The sequence below is a fragment of the Eutrigla gurnardus genome, assembly GCF_963514095.1.
Source record: "Eutrigla gurnardus genome assembly, chromosome: 16".
NCBI classification, from domain to species: domain Eukaryota; kingdom Metazoa; phylum Chordata; class Actinopteri; order Perciformes; family Triglidae; genus Eutrigla; species Eutrigla gurnardus.
The window spans coordinates 9624476-9644732 of record NC_139927.1 but is presented as its reverse complement, the minus strand read 5'-3'; the positions used below and the strand labels follow the sequence as shown (position 1 = coordinate 9644732).

The 20257-nt window shown below is 41.3% G+C and overlaps 1 protein-coding gene across 2 annotated transcripts in view; it reads right to left on the bottom strand.

Annotated features, from left to right (window-relative positions):
- Positions 1–20210, bottom strand: part of mthfd1l (methylenetetrahydrofolate dehydrogenase (NADP+ dependent) 1 like) — a 29517-nt gene extending 9307 nt beyond the window's left edge. For both annotated transcript variants that reach the window (XR_014598502.1, XM_084030259.1), the window contains exons 1-22: positions 19796–20210; positions 19066–19150; positions 18710–18760; positions 18540–18593; positions 17652–17776; positions 16881–16981; positions 15579–15715; positions 15000–15111; positions 14659–14729; positions 14419–14516; positions 13962–14135; positions 13541–13677; positions 13037–13083; positions 12354–12461; positions 12116–12190; positions 11323–11425; positions 10026–10102; positions 8363–8503; positions 7538–7606; positions 3999–4110; positions 378–517; positions 206–247 (exon numbers count right to left, since the gene is read on the bottom strand). Coding sequence is in view for 1 of the 2 variants with exons in the window: in XM_084030259.1 (XP_083886385.1) it covers positions 206–247; positions 378–517; positions 3999–4110; positions 7538–7606; positions 8363–8503; positions 10026–10102; positions 11323–11425; positions 12116–12190; positions 12354–12461; positions 13037–13083; positions 13541–13677; positions 13962–14135; positions 14419–14516; positions 14659–14729; positions 15000–15111; positions 15579–15715; positions 16881–16981; positions 17652–17776; positions 18540–18593; positions 18710–18760; positions 19066–19150; positions 19796–20034 (2298 nt within the window). In the remaining variant the exon portion in view is untranslated. The remainder of the gene's footprint in view (positions 1–205; positions 248–377; positions 518–3998; positions 4111–7537; positions 7607–8362; positions 8504–10025; positions 10103–11322; positions 11426–12115; positions 12191–12353; positions 12462–13036; positions 13084–13540; positions 13678–13961; positions 14136–14418; positions 14517–14658; positions 14730–14999; positions 15112–15578; positions 15716–16880; positions 16982–17651; positions 17777–18539; positions 18594–18709; positions 18761–19065; positions 19151–19795) is intronic.
- Between the last annotated feature and the right edge of the window lie 47 nt (positions 20211–20257).

Genomic DNA, 20257 nt, shown 5'->3' with positions numbered 1-20257 from the left:
GACCATTTCTACTGAATGTAGTAGAATGTAGGCTCAGTTAATTATTTTAACTTGATTTGAAGAGATGGAACAACCAGTAACCTCTTCACTTTAAATTGGCCACATTTGTCACGCTGCCCGCATGCTTATGTTTTTGTCAAAGTGGCTATGCTTATTACTTGTGTAAATATTTGTGTGCATTTATGCATATCTATACGGCTCATACCTCATCGATGTATTCTCTGGGAAGAGGTGAGCCTGCCGACACCTGAGAAACACACAAAGACAACAAATAAATCACACATTTAGCAATCTATCGTTTTATTTTCCATCTAGTTTTGCCTTTTTGGACTCATGAGGTGGCCACCCAACGAGTGGACTGCGATATGTCGACTTACATTTGGGCCACCGCCATGCATCTTTAGAGCTCGGACAGTTGCAACCAGCACCACCACATTTGGCCTCAGCCCTGAGGCCCGACATTTGATGTTGAAGAACTTCTCCATCCCAATGTCTGCTCCAAAACCCGCTTCTGTCACTGCAATGAAACACATTTCCAGTTCCAAAATTCAGATTTCTAAAAACATTCTATTGAGTACATGTTAAGATTCTGGTTAGTAGACAAACATAATGTGTGTGAACAGTGATCCCCTTCCCCATCTTTTGTTTGTGCTCTTTAAGTAAAGAATATTTGGAAGAGAAAATAGGCAGTGGTCTTATGGCGATAGCTGACATAGGCTGATTAGTTTTTGAGCCAGTCATCCGTCTATACTCATGTTATCCCTTTTGTTCGATATTTGATACGTTCTGACCACATTTGACCTGGAAACAACTTTATAAACAGACATGAGCTCAGTCAGACATCTTTAAAGAATCATAGGAATGAGAAGCGAGTCTGACCGAGCAGTAACACTGTCTCAAGTATTGGGTTCACTGTAAGGGCTCTCAAAGAGAGAGAGAGAGTGCCTCCGATATGGACAGCCTTACACATAGGCCTCTTGAACAGGCTCCAAACAAAGCAAATAGTCCACCTGGGATGACGGCCCTTTAAGATAAGGTTTCCTGTTACTTATTGTGCGTATGTATGTTGCACTAAAACACTTGCTGGTGGGCCTATGCTAGAATTTGAGAGAAATTGTTATGTTTATTTTGCGCCTAACTTGTTGAGTGATGTTTTAAAGACTTCTGGTGTATTTTCCCCATTCAGTGCAGCCTGGTGGGAACACTGCTTCTGTGTTGGTTTGGTTAAACAGCCATGTTTCAGTGTAGATATGACCATTTTATTGTCGAGTTGCTACAACTGGAGAGTGACCCCAGAGGATAGCATGAGGAACTGCTCGCAAATTTCCTGTTTTGTGTGACAACCTTGAACCAGCCAGTGAGCAAGAGGGGAAGGAGAGGTCGATGTTGTTATGAGTGAAATGAGAGCTGGAAGGTGTTACTACCCGTCAAAGCAATGGTATCAGCACCCATGCCAATAAAAACACCAACAGAAGAGGCTGGAAAGTAGGCGAGATAAACGTGACCATCTATTTTGCAGTTAGAGTTGCTACACTTAGTTGGGCCACAACTAATGATTATTTTGATTATTCAAAATTATTTTGTATTATTATTATTCACCTGTATAAGTCTTGAGATGTTTTGTTGTTGTTTTTTTAAGTGGTGACGAAAGGGTTTAGAGCCTAACATGGTTTACATGCTGAATATATCATCATCATTTCCCATGGGCCACTTCTCTAAAAGCTCAAATGATTTGTTGCTTTAGTTTTGGAGGCTCTGCATTGTGGGAAATCTTGCAGTAAGTCAGAGTCAGGGGGTTATCTCTATTCAATAGTCCAGACTGTTAATGATACAGGAATCCCTCACATCTGGCATGAGGAATTCATCCCCCAGCAGCCCCCTCCAATAGCAGCATTTCTCCAATTTTAAGTCCAGATTCCAAAGTGACTTGAAAAACCCACAATAATACAGAGCATGATGAAGCAAGGCCAAGACTGGTTCATACACACGCCAACAACCTTTACTGAGTTCACAGAGAGTTCATGTAATTCCTTTGCCACACCAGAGGAGCTTGCAGAGATAATAGAACTGAACTGTATAATACTTATTACTAGATTATTACACTGCAGTGAGGTAACATCTGAGTCAAAGTCAGAATGAATCATCTCTGTTTATTACAGTCAGTTTGGGTTTAATTTTTGCATTTTTTTTCTAACTTTCCTATCCATTCCTGTAATAACATTGTTAACCTTTTAAGGGTTTATTTTACTTTTCAGCCAATCGATTGTTTGATGGGAAGGGAAACAGAGAGCTACTGGATTAGCAGTAGTTATGATAGTTTCTGGGTAACAAGGGATTACTACCAAAACGTGTACTTTCTGTTTCACCTCCAAACAAAAAGGTTTAGGTCATCTAGCTAAAACCCGTCAGACTCCAAGATCTTAGCAATTACTTTGGTGTCTACAGTGTTTTCATAACCAATAAAAAAAAATAAAAAAATGAAGAAAATATGACCCAAGTTGTATTAAACTTCATGATAATACTAGATCAAACACAGAGCTGACTGACGTCATTCTAGACTGCATTTGCAGACATTCTTAAAAGCTATAATATGCAACACTTCATTCAAACAATGAAATGACTAATACAAAAATAATCCCTCTCAATTTTCACTTATGACCCACTAGAAGTGTGTGGTGATGTCTATAAACAGGGTGTGCAGCACATTCTCATTCCCAAGTCAAACACCACCACTTTGCTCACAGTCCTTAAAGGCCTGATGCAGACACAGAGAGAGCAGGCAGTCCACAGCAAGATGAAGCGGGCCTTTGGCTGCATTCATTCAAAATCCAGCACAATCCCATAGAATTGTGATGAGTAACGTAACCGCCATGAAACAATCAGGAAATAATTCCTGATTCACGGCTTTGTTCTAACTAACGATGGTCCGTCTCTTCATTCACTTTCTAGCTCGCTTGGCCATCGTTAAGCTCTCTCTCCCTCTCACTTGTTAGTTGAGCCGTTTGAATGTATGTGTATTTACAAACAGCAGCCGACAGCATATCATACCTTCAATTTCTTTTCAGTGGCACTAGTCAAAAAAAGGCAAAATGTATAGCATCAAAGAAAACAGAGGGAGGAGTAGTAAAGGGAGGGGGCGGGGGTACATTCATCCCAGCTGCAGCGGGAGGAAAAGGAGGGAGGTCGAGTTCCTGGCATACCTGAGGGTCAGGTAACAAACACAGACGGGGAAGGGAGTGAACGAGACGGACAGATGGAAAACAAGTGGGGTAGAGAGTTGGAGAAGAAAACGTACACAAGCCTCCCTGCTTCTCTGCTCCAGTGTTGTGAAACCCAACTCCCTTGGTTACACATTTGCCCAGCTCACAGATGTCAGCTAGTGTCATGTCACATACACGTCAATATGAGCCTTGACGAGATTTACATGTACACCAAACTCACCTGACACAAAAAACACACACACACATACATTCCAAACATATTTCCGCAGCCAAAGTAAATGAGGACGGGAAGCGAGCAGTGATAGATAGACAGATAAAAAATGGAAATATTCAAGTATGCTTTGACGTTGAAGGGATTAGTGTGGTTTACTCTAAAGCATTCCAGGGGCTCTTAAGAGTATCAATCAGCTTCCTTCCTCTCTCCTGTGTTTTTTTTAATGGAATCTTTCACCCGTTTCCTAGAAAGTTACGCAGCAGCAAGACACCAGAGCAGCCTACTATGAGTCAACCGGAGCCAGAAGCAGAACGACAATGAATGTAGGCTAAAGGTTGCATGACAACCTTCTTGAGATTATATATATATATATATATATATATACACACACACACATATATACATACATACAAGTTTTACATTGTAAGTTATAATTTAATCTACCCTGCTAAATTAGTTTAGGCCATAAATTCCTCCACATCTGGGGCTACTAGACCCTACAGTTAGCATCTTGTTTGCTGTTGATTATGTGTGATCTGTATGTGCGGACTGTGTGTTCTTACCCACAAAGCCATCCTGTCCAACCAACTTCAAAGCCAGCTTGTCTGCCAGCACCGAGGAGTTGCCATGGGCGATGTTGGCGAAGGGCCCGGCATGGACAAACACTGGCGTACCCTGCAACAATTAGAGGGGCACACAAAGATGCAGGAGGAGTTGAGAAAAAAAAAGTGTAACCCACAGCAACTCACCCAACAAAGTTTAAATAAGGACGGACTCGTTCTTTCATACTAAATTCAACAACTTTCCCAAACATAAATACTGAAGTGTGGATGCACTTTGGCAGGTACTATGATTGCCTAAACAACAGGTTAAGAGGTACTTAGTTGGCATGGTAGCCCGACTGTGGGCCAGGCTTCCTTCTCCGGCTGATTTGAATAACTCCCTAAAGACTGAACACACACACACCACAACTAAAAGAGCACTTCTAGTTAAATGTACTGCCTCTGGCACAGGCCCGGGGCAAGGATTTTCAGGATATACAATACATGTCATGAATGTCTCATATGCTCAGTATGTAAATATAAAAAAAATATTTTCTTCCTGTAAAACAAAATATGATGTGTGCTTACGCGAGCGAGTATTAACCCATTTCAACCAACAATATCACAACAGCCATCCATCAATAATCTGCAACTGTGAGCGATAAGGGAGTGTGGCGCCACAGACCTCTGTTGCTCCACTACATTCTGAGCCCACCCACTTCTGAACGGCCCAATCAAATGAAAGATTTGATTTAGATCGCTCTTGTAACTGTACACCAGTCAATTAATCAGTTTCACCGGGGAATACTCACAGCACAGTAGTTAAAGACACTCTAACTTCCATCTCACTTGGAATGTGTATGGAATGAAACAAGAGTCCAAATAACCGTTTACCTATGGAACAGTGTGCAAGACAAATGGTATACGACACTGACATTGATTTTACAATTACAAATAATGGTATTTTCTGCTCAACTGAGATGCTGCTAAGGCCTAAAACGCACAGCTGCTGTTAGCTTCCAAGCAGCAGCTCTGCAACTTCCATTCACAGATATTTGCTGTGTGCACCCGGCTGAGATGAGGCAAGGCATCAAAGAATACAAGAATAGGTCTACCGCTCGAGATCACGATCCTTCCGTTTGCACTCACGACAGACTGTAAAACGGGAAATTACTGTGAAAACTGGTCAAGAAGAAAAACTGGGGAAAGCCATCTGACCCCATTGTTACACTGCATGTGAATTCCTTGAGAGGGAGGGAAAAGGAAGGATGGGAAGGACTTGCATGATTTTCTAAGCTTTTGTTTGCATACTTCTCCCTCTGCCTGCATAAACACCCTCCCCTGAGAGGAGTAAATCAGCTATTTAACAAGGCTATGACAAACACGGTCTATTTGTCTATGAAAGCTAGTAGTGCAGATCACAGCAGCATCGAACTGCACGTACAAATGGAAAAGACTGGCAGATAAGCGGAAAAAAAGAGAATGAGGGAACAATATAAAACATCCTTTCTGTATCGTTATCCATTCAATAATATTTTCTGGTCTTTATTCCCATGGAGAGTCCACACACCAACTCTGAACTTTAACATGACCCAGTTTACACTTTCCACATCCGTACACGAGGGAAAGAGTTTCAGGAAATAAATAAGCCACAGGGTGATGAAAGTGGAAGAAAAATGAAGAAAAAAATGGTGGACAAATGGATTATAAAGGCTAGGGAAATGACCAAAAACAGGAAGATGGAGTTCATGTCACTGTATCCTCTTCCTATGCAGCTCTTGAAGTCCACTACACCAGCTGCACACCAGTGCTACACTAATAAAATGTTCCCAGGCTAGATTTTCAAATGAGAGCCTGTAGTGACGGGTCTCATTGTCTATACTATGGACTACTGCCTCTCTCCAGGAAAGATTCATGCAGTTGGTTAGGTGAAACACCACATAGGCAGGATGTTTGAAAAACACAGAATGACTGAGGTCTGCTCAATAGACACGTACACAGTGAGTGGGTTGAAAAACTATCCCTTTTCCTCTTGTGCTATGTCTCCTACAAACCCCATCTGAAACAACACAGAAAAGTACGCTCGACACACAGAAACACACCAGCTCCCATGTGCCAACTTCGATTCTCATGTATGTGTCTGTATTCAACACAAACAATCACAAACGAAGAGGGCATAAAGGGCACAGTCGGTCAAGCTGGATGGAAAATTCTCATGGAGCTCTGAGGCCTGGTTGGTTACGATACCAGTTCCCCTGACCAGAATCACAGGAAACACACACAGGAAACGGTTTCACGCAACAGGACCGCAACGCTTCCTCAAAAAATAGAAAGGAACCAAATATCTCGACGCCCTTGAAAACATCTAATCTGTGTTTTTTCCCCCCACCCAATTGCCATGTGTATCCTGCTCAAAACCAGCAAACTATGAAAACTAGCCGTACAACAAAAACGCACACCAGTAAGCAGAGCGTGACTGCTAACATTGGTAACTTTAGAAGACTAAAATCAATTCAAGACAAAAAAATAACACATGGCTTGTGCAGGAAGGCTTTGGCCCACAGCCCAGTATCTCAGAAAGAAATCACACGCTGAAAGCATCAACATCAATGATGAATCGGACGCCTTTGCCTGGGTGTACAGACTCCAGCACACTGTCTGGAATGACGAGATATGTCATGTTGAATTTCCCTTAAAGGAGAAAAGAGTCATTTCAAGGATAAATAGGGAAGAAAATTGCTTTTTAGTTTTTCGACTGGCCTGTTGACACTATTCCCCACTAGGTTGACATGTAAACTCATATTACAATAAATATAATAAAAGTTTCTGCTTCTGTATTTTGTACGGCTACTGACAGAATGAGCACAGGAAGATAATGACACAGTCCTGGGACTGAGTGCTGTAGTTTCATCCTTTCTAGGGTAAATTGGTTAATGGGCCAGTCTCCTATAAACTTGGTGCTTCTTTCAAGTGGGCTTTTGCTGTACCAGAGGGGCCAAAGATCAATACTAGATGTCTGGTTTGTTAGTGGTTCATTCAATCCTTTAAACCTCCAAACTCCACTCCTCTCCATTTCTCCATCCATCACCTTGAGGGTTGGGCTTTTTTCCTCGGGGCACAGGGCGGCGATATATGTGACTGAACATGGAAGAATTGTTTATGTTCCTGTGCGATCCCATGTCCGGTCATCTAACTGCAATATCTCAAAAGCTAAATGAAAGCCAGATGTTGTGAGAGGCAAATTACGGTAGAAGTCGTCACAGAGGGCTTAGGACAGTTGAATCTGGATGAGATGGCCTCTGAGCAGTTCACCTGTCCTCTACACACTGCTAAACTGCTATTAAGATAAGGAGCCGTGGGAGGGGAAAAGTCAATCTATCAACCTTTTCTTAAAAGCTCTCAGTGGAGCACTCTCCTTCTTTTCTCTGACAGCAGAGTCAGGGGTAGTTCGAGTGCACACTCCCTTCGGAGACCAACCTATTTATTCTGCTAGCTAGTCACCAGAAGACCCTCAGTTTAACACGATAATGACTATTTAAGTGGGCTTGTGTGTGTCTCACCTCTAGGGTCTGCATCAACGTGGGCTTGATGGCATCTTTCATTAACACTGCCAGTGCTCCACTCACACCCTGACAGGGAGAAACAAATACATAGGAGGGTTGGGGGGATGGAAACAAGAATAAGTTAGAAGGATTTAGACAAATATATAAACTCACTAATACAAACAACTGATAATAATGTAAAGAATAGTTAAATGGTTGTCTTCTCCAGATGATTAATGGCACTACAGTCCATTTGATAGTTTTCTGTGCTTGGTTCCCATAATATGCCTTGTCAGCAATCTCAACACACTAACACACATTTAGTACACACACAGACTCTTCCTCTTTGGGCTCTGAAACAACACAGGTCGCAGTCTCCCGTGGAAACCAGAACCAGCTGATCCCACAGAGGGACCCGGTGAGAGGTGCGAAAACCATGCTTAACATCTAAATCGCAGGTTACGCCTAGATTAGACGTGTTGTTTTGATGAGGGGAAGTGTGTCTGGGACAACTGGGAATTTAAGCTGAAAGTTTGACAGAATATCATGACAATGATGAATTAGGTTTCACGGGTTTTTGTGCACGTGTCTCTGAAAACACCCACAAGGGGCCTATGCCACAAGTTCCCCTACCAAAATACAGGACACGCCTAAACTTCACTGATCTTTCTCTATGGAAATGACAGAGAAAGTCTCTCCATTCATCTGAACCAAGAAGGAGCTGCAGCTGATGCGTTCATTGTAGAAATCCTGAGACGTGTTGATGAAAAGCCAACTGTGTCAGATGGCCAGGTTTGAAATTCCCACACTGTCTGAATGATAAGACCACACAGTAACACACACCAGGTCCTCTGCGGTGACAGGCTGGCCAGAGCGGCTGCTCCCCACCACCATGCGTGCCAGTCTGTTTTTCATGTCCTCCAAGCTGTCTGCCAGAGCCAGGATGGCCATGATCTCGCTGGCAACTGCAATGTCAAACCCAGTCTGGAGAGTAGAGAAAAGGAACACAAACCACAACGGCAACCAATTGAATATTTGAAATAGACGGATGCATTTACAAACCAATGACAGCGATGAGCAGAAATTCTGTAGTTTCACGGTTGTTATTGTGTGAAAGTTTGCAGCGATGATACAAAGCAACATGTTGACACAAAATAGAATTTACTTCACTATAATAAGTGGTTACAGTCTCATAAAGGAGAATAGTTTGGAGAGTGAATGACACATGTAGCAAACACATGGGAAGGGAACTTTCCATAGTGACTAATTATCTAGAGGCCAAAGTCACCAGCTTCATCACATGTCATAAGATCATGGTCTACTTTTGGAGTAATGACTTTAGGGACAGAAATTGCTATTAACATGATTAAGTATTTTTGACGTGGTTTTCTGTATTGATTCATGTCCAACTAAAACTAAAAAATGAGTGAATGAAGCATTTCCACAGGGAAGAGTATGGGAAACCAAAGCAGTGTACATTCCACGTCACAAGAAAAAAAGAAATATAACTTAAACCACATCAATCCTCCAAGGAACACATTTTTACTCCCACTCCCAGTGATAATACCCTGAGGGGCTATAGTGTATCCAGCGCCAGAGGACAGAGGAATGAAACGGGAAACAGAATGGATGAACTTATGGCGGTAAATGTAAACATATGCTGAACTAGCTCAGAGGCGTTTCCAGGTATGTGCATGTGTGTGTGTGTGTGTGTGTGTGTGTGTGTGTGTGTGTGTGTGTGTGAGTGAATGGGTGGGTCACTTTTCTCCTACTTCAAACATTTGCTTTCACTTAAGCCTGCTTGCTTCCCATTGAGGTGAAGTGTTTATTTACAAGATTTCATTTAACTGTCATTTTCTACAGACATATGGGTGAAATCCATCTGGGCTTTATCATTAACAGAAGAGGGGGAATGGAGGGCTGTGTGTGTGTGTGTGTGTGTGTGTGTGTGTGTGTGTGTGTGTGTTTTTGGAAAGTTTCTATACACATTGTTTTACCTTAACACACAGGCATCTCATGCCACCTTAAAGGGATCGTTGCTATGCTATGTGAGCAGCGTTGTATGTGGTACTTATCCATAGTTAGTGTAATACTACAGTAGATCACAGTCGGCATGCCACACGCCTGAAGAAACACAGGAGTCACCAAACAGAAGCAAAGCAATGCACTGATGTGGATGTGGGCAGCTGCAAAAATATATCTTAGCCACCCAAAAATAACAATATTAGCTGCCAGACTCCAGAGAAAAGTCAAACAAACAGTAATTTAACCACCAAAGTCTCACAATCACACGAAACAAATTAACATATTTTGGCAGCGGCAGTAGAAGTTTGGTGGCTTTGGCAAGGGCTTCGGTTCTCTGCTGCTGTCGTCCACAGCAGTACATTGCTACATCCTCTGGTTATCGTAAAAAATACACAAATCAAAGCTGGTGGGTGAAAAGTATTTCAAAAGAACGTCACAAATTCAGAGGAATGAAGATTGTGAAGGCATGAATGCTGCATACCTCTCTGATGTGTCCTTTTTCAGTGCTCGCCTGTCCGACTGTGATCTTCCTCAAGAAACGGTCGTTTGTGTCAAGAACTGGAAAAAGATTTTTTTTTTAAATGTACTGCAACATTTCTCATAAATTCCACTACTTTGTGCAGGAAAACTGGCATAACATCAATGACACACCAAAACAATATCTCAGAAACACACAACATTTATGTTTTTACAGCCTGAACATGACGCACTGTAAAAATCCATTTCAACACATTTTTTTAAAATAGACACAGACGCACTTCCATAGCTTTGCACATGCAGATACACACATAAGCCCAATAAATAACAAGATTCTTATCCGGTATTTGGAGTGGCTGATGACACACTGAAAGTGCTTATGCTACGAGGGATTTGCTACTTAAAGTTTCTTCTCTCAGCACTCAACCTATTCTCTGATAATGTGGCCAGAAATATGTGGTTACACGGCTGTTAAAATGAGCCAGGAAACCACGTTAGTCAAACATTATCCTCATCTTGGTTTGATGTATTGAAAGGGAAAGGGGAGAACACGGTTTGTTTCATGTACACATAGATACACAGTCACACCCGCATAACATTAGGTTGTAAATCTGTTTTTAATCTCCAGGGTCCGTCTTTTAAAAGTGCCCTCTGGATCCACTAGAGTAAATACCACATCAGTCATAGCAGCACCCGGCTGGTTGCTCTCACTGACAACTTTAAACCAAACACAGCTACCACTGAGGTAGCTACTCCCACTCCTACCATACCCACATTTATTACCCTGTGACTGATGACTGCAACACTTTTACATTAGATGTGTTGAATCCAGATGGACACGAGGGCCATAACGAGTTGTCACAGCCAATTTTCATTCGCGATAACACAATTATATTTACTGCAGTGAATATTAATTTAATTTGCAATCTAAAAAAAAAAATCTTTTGCAATTCAAGATCACATGAAATATTATTTTGGAGTTTAAAAATCACGGGAAATTAGATTTGCATGATTCATACTGGGTGTTGTGTGCAACCAAGCATGAGCATTTAATTCACCAGGGAAATTAGTCTTATGAAATATGAAGTCAAACATTAAACAGAATCATCACAGCATTGTCCCAATCAAAACATCTGCACTATTGAGAAATGTAAGTGCCTGTGTGGCAACGTTGAGTTGAGCTCAACTGGAAACAAGCAATGAAAAAGATGGTTCATAAACCGAAGCTTATTCTACAAAATATAAATGATATCCTTCGGATTTTATATATATATATAGTTCTTTGTATTTGTATTACATACCTCGCTGCCAGGTGATCTTGGAGGGATCAAGGTCAAGGCGAACAAAGGTGCTGACTTCCTGAGGTGTGAGAGATGCAGGATCCGTTTTATTGATCCCTAGACGCTGGAATTGAAACAAGAAATAAGCCGAGATGATTACCTGTGAATGTTTTAAGAGATGTGATGCTTAAGATGTCATTTCTGGCTTTGGTTCCACTTGTGCCCACAATTCGGTCCCAGCTATAGCACTGCTGCTAGATACAGCAAGTTTCATATTTTAGGACAATCTGACTACTATCTGATTTCAAAGAAAAGTAGTGAAAATCGTCCTTATTTCCACATCAGCTGGACACATCCCAGCACAAATCCAGACTAAATGGCAAGAAGGCGACCAACTGTCAGGTTCAAAAGGTTTACAGGGAGTTCTCGGTTTAAAAACACACCCAACTCTTTACCACGCACTCTGTCCATTAAGACCAATGAATATTTTAGAAGCTCTTTAACTCTCATCCCAGAGACGTTTGCACAACAGTACAGACAAACATTCAGTTGGCTCATGTTCAAACTTCATCTCCATAACTGGTGCCATATGCGTTTTATCCATTAAGACTTGATATTAGACAGTCTACATCAACACCACAAAAACAGCATTACTTGTAGACATATTGGAGGTTTAAAAGATATGAACAAATATTTGGAGATGGGGACTAGTGGAGGGAAAGAGGCTCACTGAGGTCCCCAAGTGGACAAAAGCATATATTTTATAAGAGCTCTGGATGACACAAGATTCTGGAACTGCAGTGTTCAGACTTACACATAGCCTGGAGATTTGGATGGGTGAAAATCTTCTGACTCCATTCACTGAAGGAACCAGTCTATTGTACAGGGCCTATGGGGTACAAGAAAACAATATTATATTATATTATGTGTGTGCACACAAGTGCAATTAATTGCAATAGGTGCAAAATCCACATTGTCATTACACAAACATCCAGTTTCAAATGTTTTGCTCGTGTAAGAAAGAGTTATTATTGACAACATCACGCAGTCACCTTGTCCGACTGCGTCGCCTCGTGGAGCATCCTGGCATCGATGGCTGCTGCCACCAGGTTGTTGGCTGCTGTGATGGCGTGAATGTCACCAGTCAGGTGGAGGTTGAACTGATGGGTAAGACACAAAAAACATGGAAGAGCAAACGGAGAAATGTGAGAGAGAGAAGTGAAATCAAGAATGTGCAATTCCTTCCTGTTTGGATGGACCCAGTGGAAATAAAAGCTCTAAAAACGGGGGTGAAAAGGTCATCACAAAATTCAATGTCACATGTGGCTTGAAACAAGTAATGTTCTCATGGTTTTGACTTTGTCCCCTAGGTCTTTAAAATATTATGACAAATATTCTCTCTGTTTGGAATGAGCCCTATGAGTTAAAGGAAACAAAATATTGTGGAGACGAGAGAAGAAGGAGTGCCAGAAGGAAAAAGATGGAAAAGTTTTGGTATGAGAAAAAAGAGGCTGCCTTATTGAAGACCATGTCAGAGCCGCTTAAAAATCAGTCTCCTTCCCTCTTACCCCTCCCTCCCTTCCATTACAGACAGTGATTTAGTCACAGGCAATATTATCCCACAACTCCAGGGGTTGTGAGTGTGTGTAAACTAGTGAGAGTCTCTGCATGTGTTAGGTCTTTGAAGCCTGCGTTAGTCCAGCGAGGGAGCAATGAGAGTGTCTGTGTGTCTTACCTCCTCCATAGGGATGACCTGGGCATATCCCCCTCCTGCAGCTCCCCCTAGGCACAAAGAAGAGGTAGCACAGTCAGAGGCAGACCAACAGGACAGGGACACACAAAGGAGGAATGCTGAGTGATGTACTCTGAGTGAACTACTCCACCCCTGCACAAAATGTAGCAGGCTATGAAACGCTAGCCTCACGTTGACAAAGATAGCTTATCACACGGTTACTTGAGACATTCCTGCTGGCTTGGGCGCCTTGTCTCTGGCCTTGTCCAAAACCCACTCAATGTATTCAATCGAGGGGAAAACTAAATTATGAGTTGCGTTCTAAAATAACATACATCTTTTTTAACATACATCTCGCTACAGAATGGACTTTAAGTTATTTGCTTTCTTAGGGAAATTTGGGAATGATTATGTTCTCTACTGTCAGCAAATAGTGGTGAAAGCATACTTTGTAGACTATATATATATGTCATGGTCAATTTTCATAAGGTATTTAGTATTAATCACCTTTAACCCCAAAGGTGGGTCCCTGAGAAGGCTGTCGGAGACAGGCGAAGGAGTTGAGCTTAAGGTGGGCAGTCAGGGCCTGGACTAGGCCGATGGACACTGTGCTTTTTCCTTCACCCAGTGGCGTGGGAGTTATACTAGAGATTTAAAAAAAACAGAACATTTTTTAATTTCACATTTTTTGTGTGCATCTTGTGACATTCATCATTCAATGTGCATTCATGTCACATTCAGTCTGCAGCCAAATGATGAATTTATTGATTTATTATATCATAAAGGAAGCAGGGACAGAGTGCCGTTGTTCCCCGGCTGGGGACCAGTCAGGCTTACTTTTTTTATATCACACATCTAGGCACAAGGGGGCCTTAAGGAATATGATAATTAAGAAAAAGGATTCAGTTGATAAGTAAGTCACACGCACCCAGCAACCAGCACATATTTCCCGTCGGGCTGTTGGTGGAGGCGGTCTAACAGTGAGAGTCGGACCTTAGCTTTGCTCCTGCCATAGGCTTCAAGCTCTTCTGGCAGCAAACCAATCTCCTCAGCCAGCTGGTCCACTGGCTTGGGTGTCTGAGCTCTGGAAATCGCTATGTCACTGGCAAACACAGAGAGCATGACAAATCATTCACATACGTTTGATTTTAAAAACATAAAATATATCGAGAATGTCTCTAAGGTGCAACAAAGACAAAAGTGTGGCATGAGTATAGGATCCCACATCCAGGTAGATGTAGTTCAATCGTCAAATGTCTTTTTCATTTTTGTAACCATAAGACGGTGTCGTGGGGATCTGATTTGTTGTGTATAAGCTACCTCTTAAACACCAATATAAAGAATATTGAAAAGAATCCTGGCCCCAGACAGATAGTAGTCTATACCTCGGTACAGGGGTCAGAGGCTGCAACTTGAGGCTGCGCAGATGCCAGGGTTGGTACTGCTGTTCCTGGAGCCACCGACTGCAGCTTTGCACCACGTTCTAGTAGGCAAAGAGGAGAGACAGAAAGAGAGGTAGGAAGGTATAGAACAGAACAGACTAATGGGAATTAGGCAAATGGAGTGAGAATGACAGACAAGTAAGTAAATGGGTTGAGGATTCAGACAGGAACAAAAAGACGCACCTGTGTTCTGTACGCTGCAGTGAGGTATCCTATTCCAGACTTTGAGGACACCTCAGTGTCTTCTTGTTCATCTGAAAATAATAAATAAAATAGAATAAATAAAGTATGATGAATTCACATGGGTAAAAACATGCATATCCAAAAGTTAATGTTAATGTTGGGTGGTACAAAAACCTAGCGGTTTCCCACTAAACAGTATATGACTGTAGCCTCACAACTGCAGCAAGGGGTTAACACTTGCTAAGGCTGTCTACATTGAGACTACATTAGTATGTCTATGGAAACTCATGGAAACCCACACAGCGTGATTGTCATGACTATTACAATAAATTCCACAATACCTGTCTCCAGGGTGGGCTCACAGCTGATGACAGTAGCCCCTGGTCTAACCCAGGTGGGTGGGATATCCATATTCTCTGCCCCTAAAAGGACCACAGCATCCGCCTGCATCAGCTAGGAAATAAGTAAAGGAGATGACATTAGATATGAAGGTTAAAAAAAGAAAGGGAAAAAGACAAACGATGAAGCAAAAAAATTGATTGTAGAAGATTGACTGTGTGTGCGTTATGTCTTTCATTGGGTATGACAGGATCTGTTATGACTAATGAACCTGAAAAACAAATGGACATCCCAAACTGATCATTTAAAAATGACTTTCAACTTGCAAAACTGTTTGATTTACCTCTGTTGCAACTGATCACATGTTATGACATTGCATTTAGAAAAAAGCAGAGACTGTCCCCTTGTGGTCGGCCACTAAAACTGTACATACTGTAGCTGTAATAATTGAGGACATGGAGCTTAAGCAGGCTTTCCATTTATAAAGCCATGGCTTTAGTTGTACGTTTTTACGAACCGATGCTACTCAAAAATGTTAAGAAGAAAAGAAAAAAAGGAATCACACAAGCATAGAAACACACCTGTCTCTTTAGGCTCTTGGAGCTCCAATGACTCTTGAGAACTACTGGTCCACTTCTTTCGATTAGGCACTGCAGGGCCACCCCAAGGTGTCCCTCTCCCCCGACAAGCAACACAGTCTTCCCTTCTGAAAGAGCATCTGCAGAAAAATTAAATGCAACATTAGAAACAGAACTTTTGTTATTTAATAAGTGCCTTACGTGCATGAGCAACCAAGCTGTCAGCATATTTCAGTTATAGTCAAGCACATGCAGAGGTGTTCATATGTGCTAAACTGCTAACCATCTGGACTTGAATGAAAATTACTTTTCACAATGCACACCGATTAAAAAGTAGTAATTTGTTTTGTAATTTTGGTGTATTTTTCGTTTTTAATGTTAATCTATTTTTTTCTATTTCCATTTTATTTATCCCTACCTGCTTTTTGCGTTTGTGCCTTTTTTAAAAATTGTATTTAATACATTTTGTTTGTCATGAATAATTCACCTGTAAAACCTATTGGCATGCATTTCTCTTATATCTGTATAAAAAACTATAAAAATAATTTTATAGCTTTGTGCAATGCTGTGATCATAATTGGAGGTAAGGTATGATGATGTGGCACATTTCCCATTATAAACTTTAGATTTTGAAATGCAGAACCCCAAATACTACTACACTTGGACTGCAAATTCTTCACTTTCAAGACATCGTGTGGTAACAAACTGCATCACATGTCAGTGATTAATGACATTCTGTGTGACCCCATCTCCACCTGAACTTTGACCCCTACCCTCTGAACCCCAGGGTGTGTCCTAAACTGGTCCCAAACTCAGTAGTTAATGTTGTTTATCCAAATACCAAAATTCTACTACTACTCTTGGGTGCACTGAAGTTCCTGATCTACACATAATTCCCAAAACGTATTATAAAAACAATGAGTATATGAGCTTTATGTTCTCACTGACATTGTGACATTTTCATTTATCTGCAACTGTGTCCCTATGCTTTGCCATACGGTCATTTGGTTCCTGTTTTAAGCACATGGTGTGTCCATACATTAAAAGTTTAAATCTAAGGAAAAATACAGCTGTGTTTACTCAGTCACAGCTGGGTAAACACCCATCTAATAAAAAGAGTAATGAGTAGGATCCGCCATGCCACAATAATACAGACGGTCAATGCTTGCTTTTACTCTAGATTACTGAAATCACACTTATTCTTGAATTTGACCAGCTGCGGTTTTGCATGCTGTGACGTCTGAAAAGAGTCCTTTCAGAAGTAAACATAAGCACCACTACAGCTACATGTATCAATGTGTATACCATGTTTCTCCAGCAGATCCAGGGCAGCGCGGGCTATGGGTGGAACAAAGCCTTTACTCAGGTCTCCTCGTACCAGACGGCCCATATTCAAATCAGATATCCTACAAGAACACAAAAAAATGACAGAAATATAATGATTATAATATAAAAGAAATTAAAGGTGCCACTTTTTTTACTGACCACAACATTGAGACTATTTTGTAAAATGCTATGGATGACAATATTAAGAACATTCAGAAAAATTGGATACACATGAGGCACGCTTCATTTATGAGTTACCGGTAAAGCTTAACACTGGCGAGAAACATTTAATATTCAAGTAGTAGTAGTAGTAGTAGTATAGTTTTTGGGGGGTTTATTATTGAAGAGAGATTGAAAATTACAAGTAAAAAAACAAAACACTAAAAATAAAGAAAGTAGCTTTTTGCAGTAAAACAAAAGCAACATATATATCAGTTTTTTTGCAATCTGCCGTGCATAATTTGTCCTGGGTTGTGTTCAATTTGTGATGATTATGAAGGGGGCCTTGCAAATGTTCTATTCACTTGGCTGCTGAAGTCACACACTAATTCTGTGCAGTCTTTTCTGATTTGGTGCATCATGTGAGTAAATGCCTTTATCTGTTGGGACAGAGAACCACACACAGCTGACACCTGGCAGGCTGCTACATAAAAATATCTACTTCCGACACATGTCAACTCACTTTAAAAGGGAATACATAGAAGAATCAGCTTTTATGGTCTTTTTTATAGTTAGTGCTGGTGATTTTACCCTTCTACATCCTTCTCCGGTTTGAGCGCGTTCAACACTCGACTGGTGAGAGAAGCAGGGGGGAGGTGGAGGTAGACTCCATGTACCCTGGGATTTTCGTTTAGCTTCAACACCTCTTCTACAATCTACATGACAAAACACACACACAGCAGAGGGTATTTACAAGCCATAGTTCCAATAAAACAGCAGGAAATATAATATAAACTGTTAATATCCCACTGGTACAAATGCTGTCTGTATATTGTCTATGGAAAATCCTGCACATTAAAGGTTAAATATCTTTGGAAGAAGTAAAGCAACAAATGCATCATCAGTTTTAATGGGTTAGTGTTACTGATAGCTTAAACAATATGGTAATTTGGGAGGGAGGGAGAAAAGGGTGTGGGAGAGCGGGAGATTAAATAAAGAGAGTAAAGACATGTATATGTAGAGCAGAGGATCAGTAAATTAGTAGACATCTTAAGGTCAGGAATTGTAATGTTAATTGTCTACCGTCAGCTGAACATCAGTTCATGGAGTTTCTCCTTTTTACATTAATCAAGAGCCAAATTGAATTTGGGAATTTGGGCAAAGAGAGCCACAGCTGGGACATTCCTTCCTATTCCCAGTTACACAATGTTGGAAAATACCATGAAGTGAAAAAAATTAATGAAAACAGAACACTAAGTATTGACTGTGGAAGTATTAACTTAATACTTACATCTCACACGATTTATCTTGGCTGAAAGAGTGTGAGACGCTTAACACAAACACCATGCTGCACAGACAAACAGCAAGGGAAAGGGTAAATCATGCACTGACTTGCTAAATTATTGGGGGATGGGAGGAGTTTCACTAGTTGTGTGTGCTTCGGGAAAACAACTACATTTGTGAGTCAGCTTCACTTACCTCATCCTCATTGCACTCCTTTGCCAGGCAAATCTGGGTAATGTTCACGCCAATCTGTGGACATACAAGGAGAGTGTGAACTGCTTGAAATATATTTTGTAGATTGGAGTGGGGAAAAAAGCCAAGACGGATTAAATGAAAATAGAGAAACAAGCAAGGAAGGAATTTACCTTTCCTGCGAGTTTCATATTGATCTCCAACGAGCTGTCATCTTCACCTGCCTTTGAGATAAAATGAGCACAGTGAGAACACACACACACACACACACACACACACACACACACACACACACACACACACACACACACACACACACACACACACACACACACGATAAAATAGCAGCAAGGTTAATGTCACTACTAGCTAAACACAGCTATTCTCTTTGATTGAAATTACTTTTTACTTTAAGGTTTTGGCAATATTTCAATCAACCTTCTATAAAATTTGAATTCGGCCATGTCCTTATACAGTCTGAGGAATATTAAATAATATCCCACATTTTTGCTTTTTTTGCTTACAATACCTGTACAATGGCCAACAAAGGTTGGACCGTAGGATTTCTTTTCTGCAGAGCCAGCGTTGCCTCCTTGGTGCCCTGAAGCACTTCCCTGCGAGAGAAAATAAACTGGTTTGCAATATTCATTTGACCATTTAGATTGTGTTTGTGGGATGATGGGGTAACACTAAACAGTAAAATATATTATAAACAGTAACCCCAATAAATATATCAGAAGAAAGTGATTTTGCAATATTTGCTTTCATGTTACAGGATTCCCACTAGAACAAAAGGGACCATAGATTTTCCCAAATGAATAGCAAATTGTGTGCACATGGTAAGGTGTGGGAGGGGCTAGTATGTTAATACATATAGTTAACACACTGACCTACATCTTGTCCATCTAATCTCAAAACGTCATACAAAAACATACCGTGGTGGAAGTGACATCACATGTCCACGGTTACAGTAAAAAATCTTCAACCTTAAGTGGCTGTTAGCTTTATTCAGGCACCGTTTAGCATCGTGTTGGTAACAACGGAGAAAAGTTACATCAGCTGGCTGGAGTCCCTCTGAAGATATCGGGGAGGGGAGGGGGGGAAGTGTGATGCTAGCCATGAGCAAAACGCCGGCGTAGCAGGAAATAGTTAACTTTGTTTAGCTTTAGCAACATTCTCGGTTGTTTAAAAAATATACAAATACAACAGTAAAGATAATTTAGTAGCTAGTGTGTGGTCGCATACACACACACACTTACCTAAAAGAAGCGTCGCATTCATCCACATCATACTTTGGGGACTGTTTCCCAAAGTTGACGGCTAGTTTTCGGTTGGTACCGCCGCTGCTAGTAGCGCTCGCCGACCGGAGGATCACCCGGCTGTTGGTGGCGCGAGCCGCCGCTTGGCATCTCAGCGACAAGCCGTCGATCCTGCTTCCTGGACGGGGTGAATGTATCCGAAGGCTGCCACAGGCACTACGAATTAAAGACAACCTCATAGTCCTTTCTTTTGTTTTTTTTTAATTATGGCGGAAAAGCTTTTTTTCCCCTCTCTTTGGTGGTCTTGCGTTGGTTCGCGAGGGATTCAACCTCCCGAGGGGAACGAAGGAAAGAAAGTTGAGGTGGCGACCGGGTCCTGATGGAGGTACGCTGTCTTCAGGGACAGTCGGAAATATGAACACTCAGAGATGGGCATACATGATCTACATGAACAACCCACAA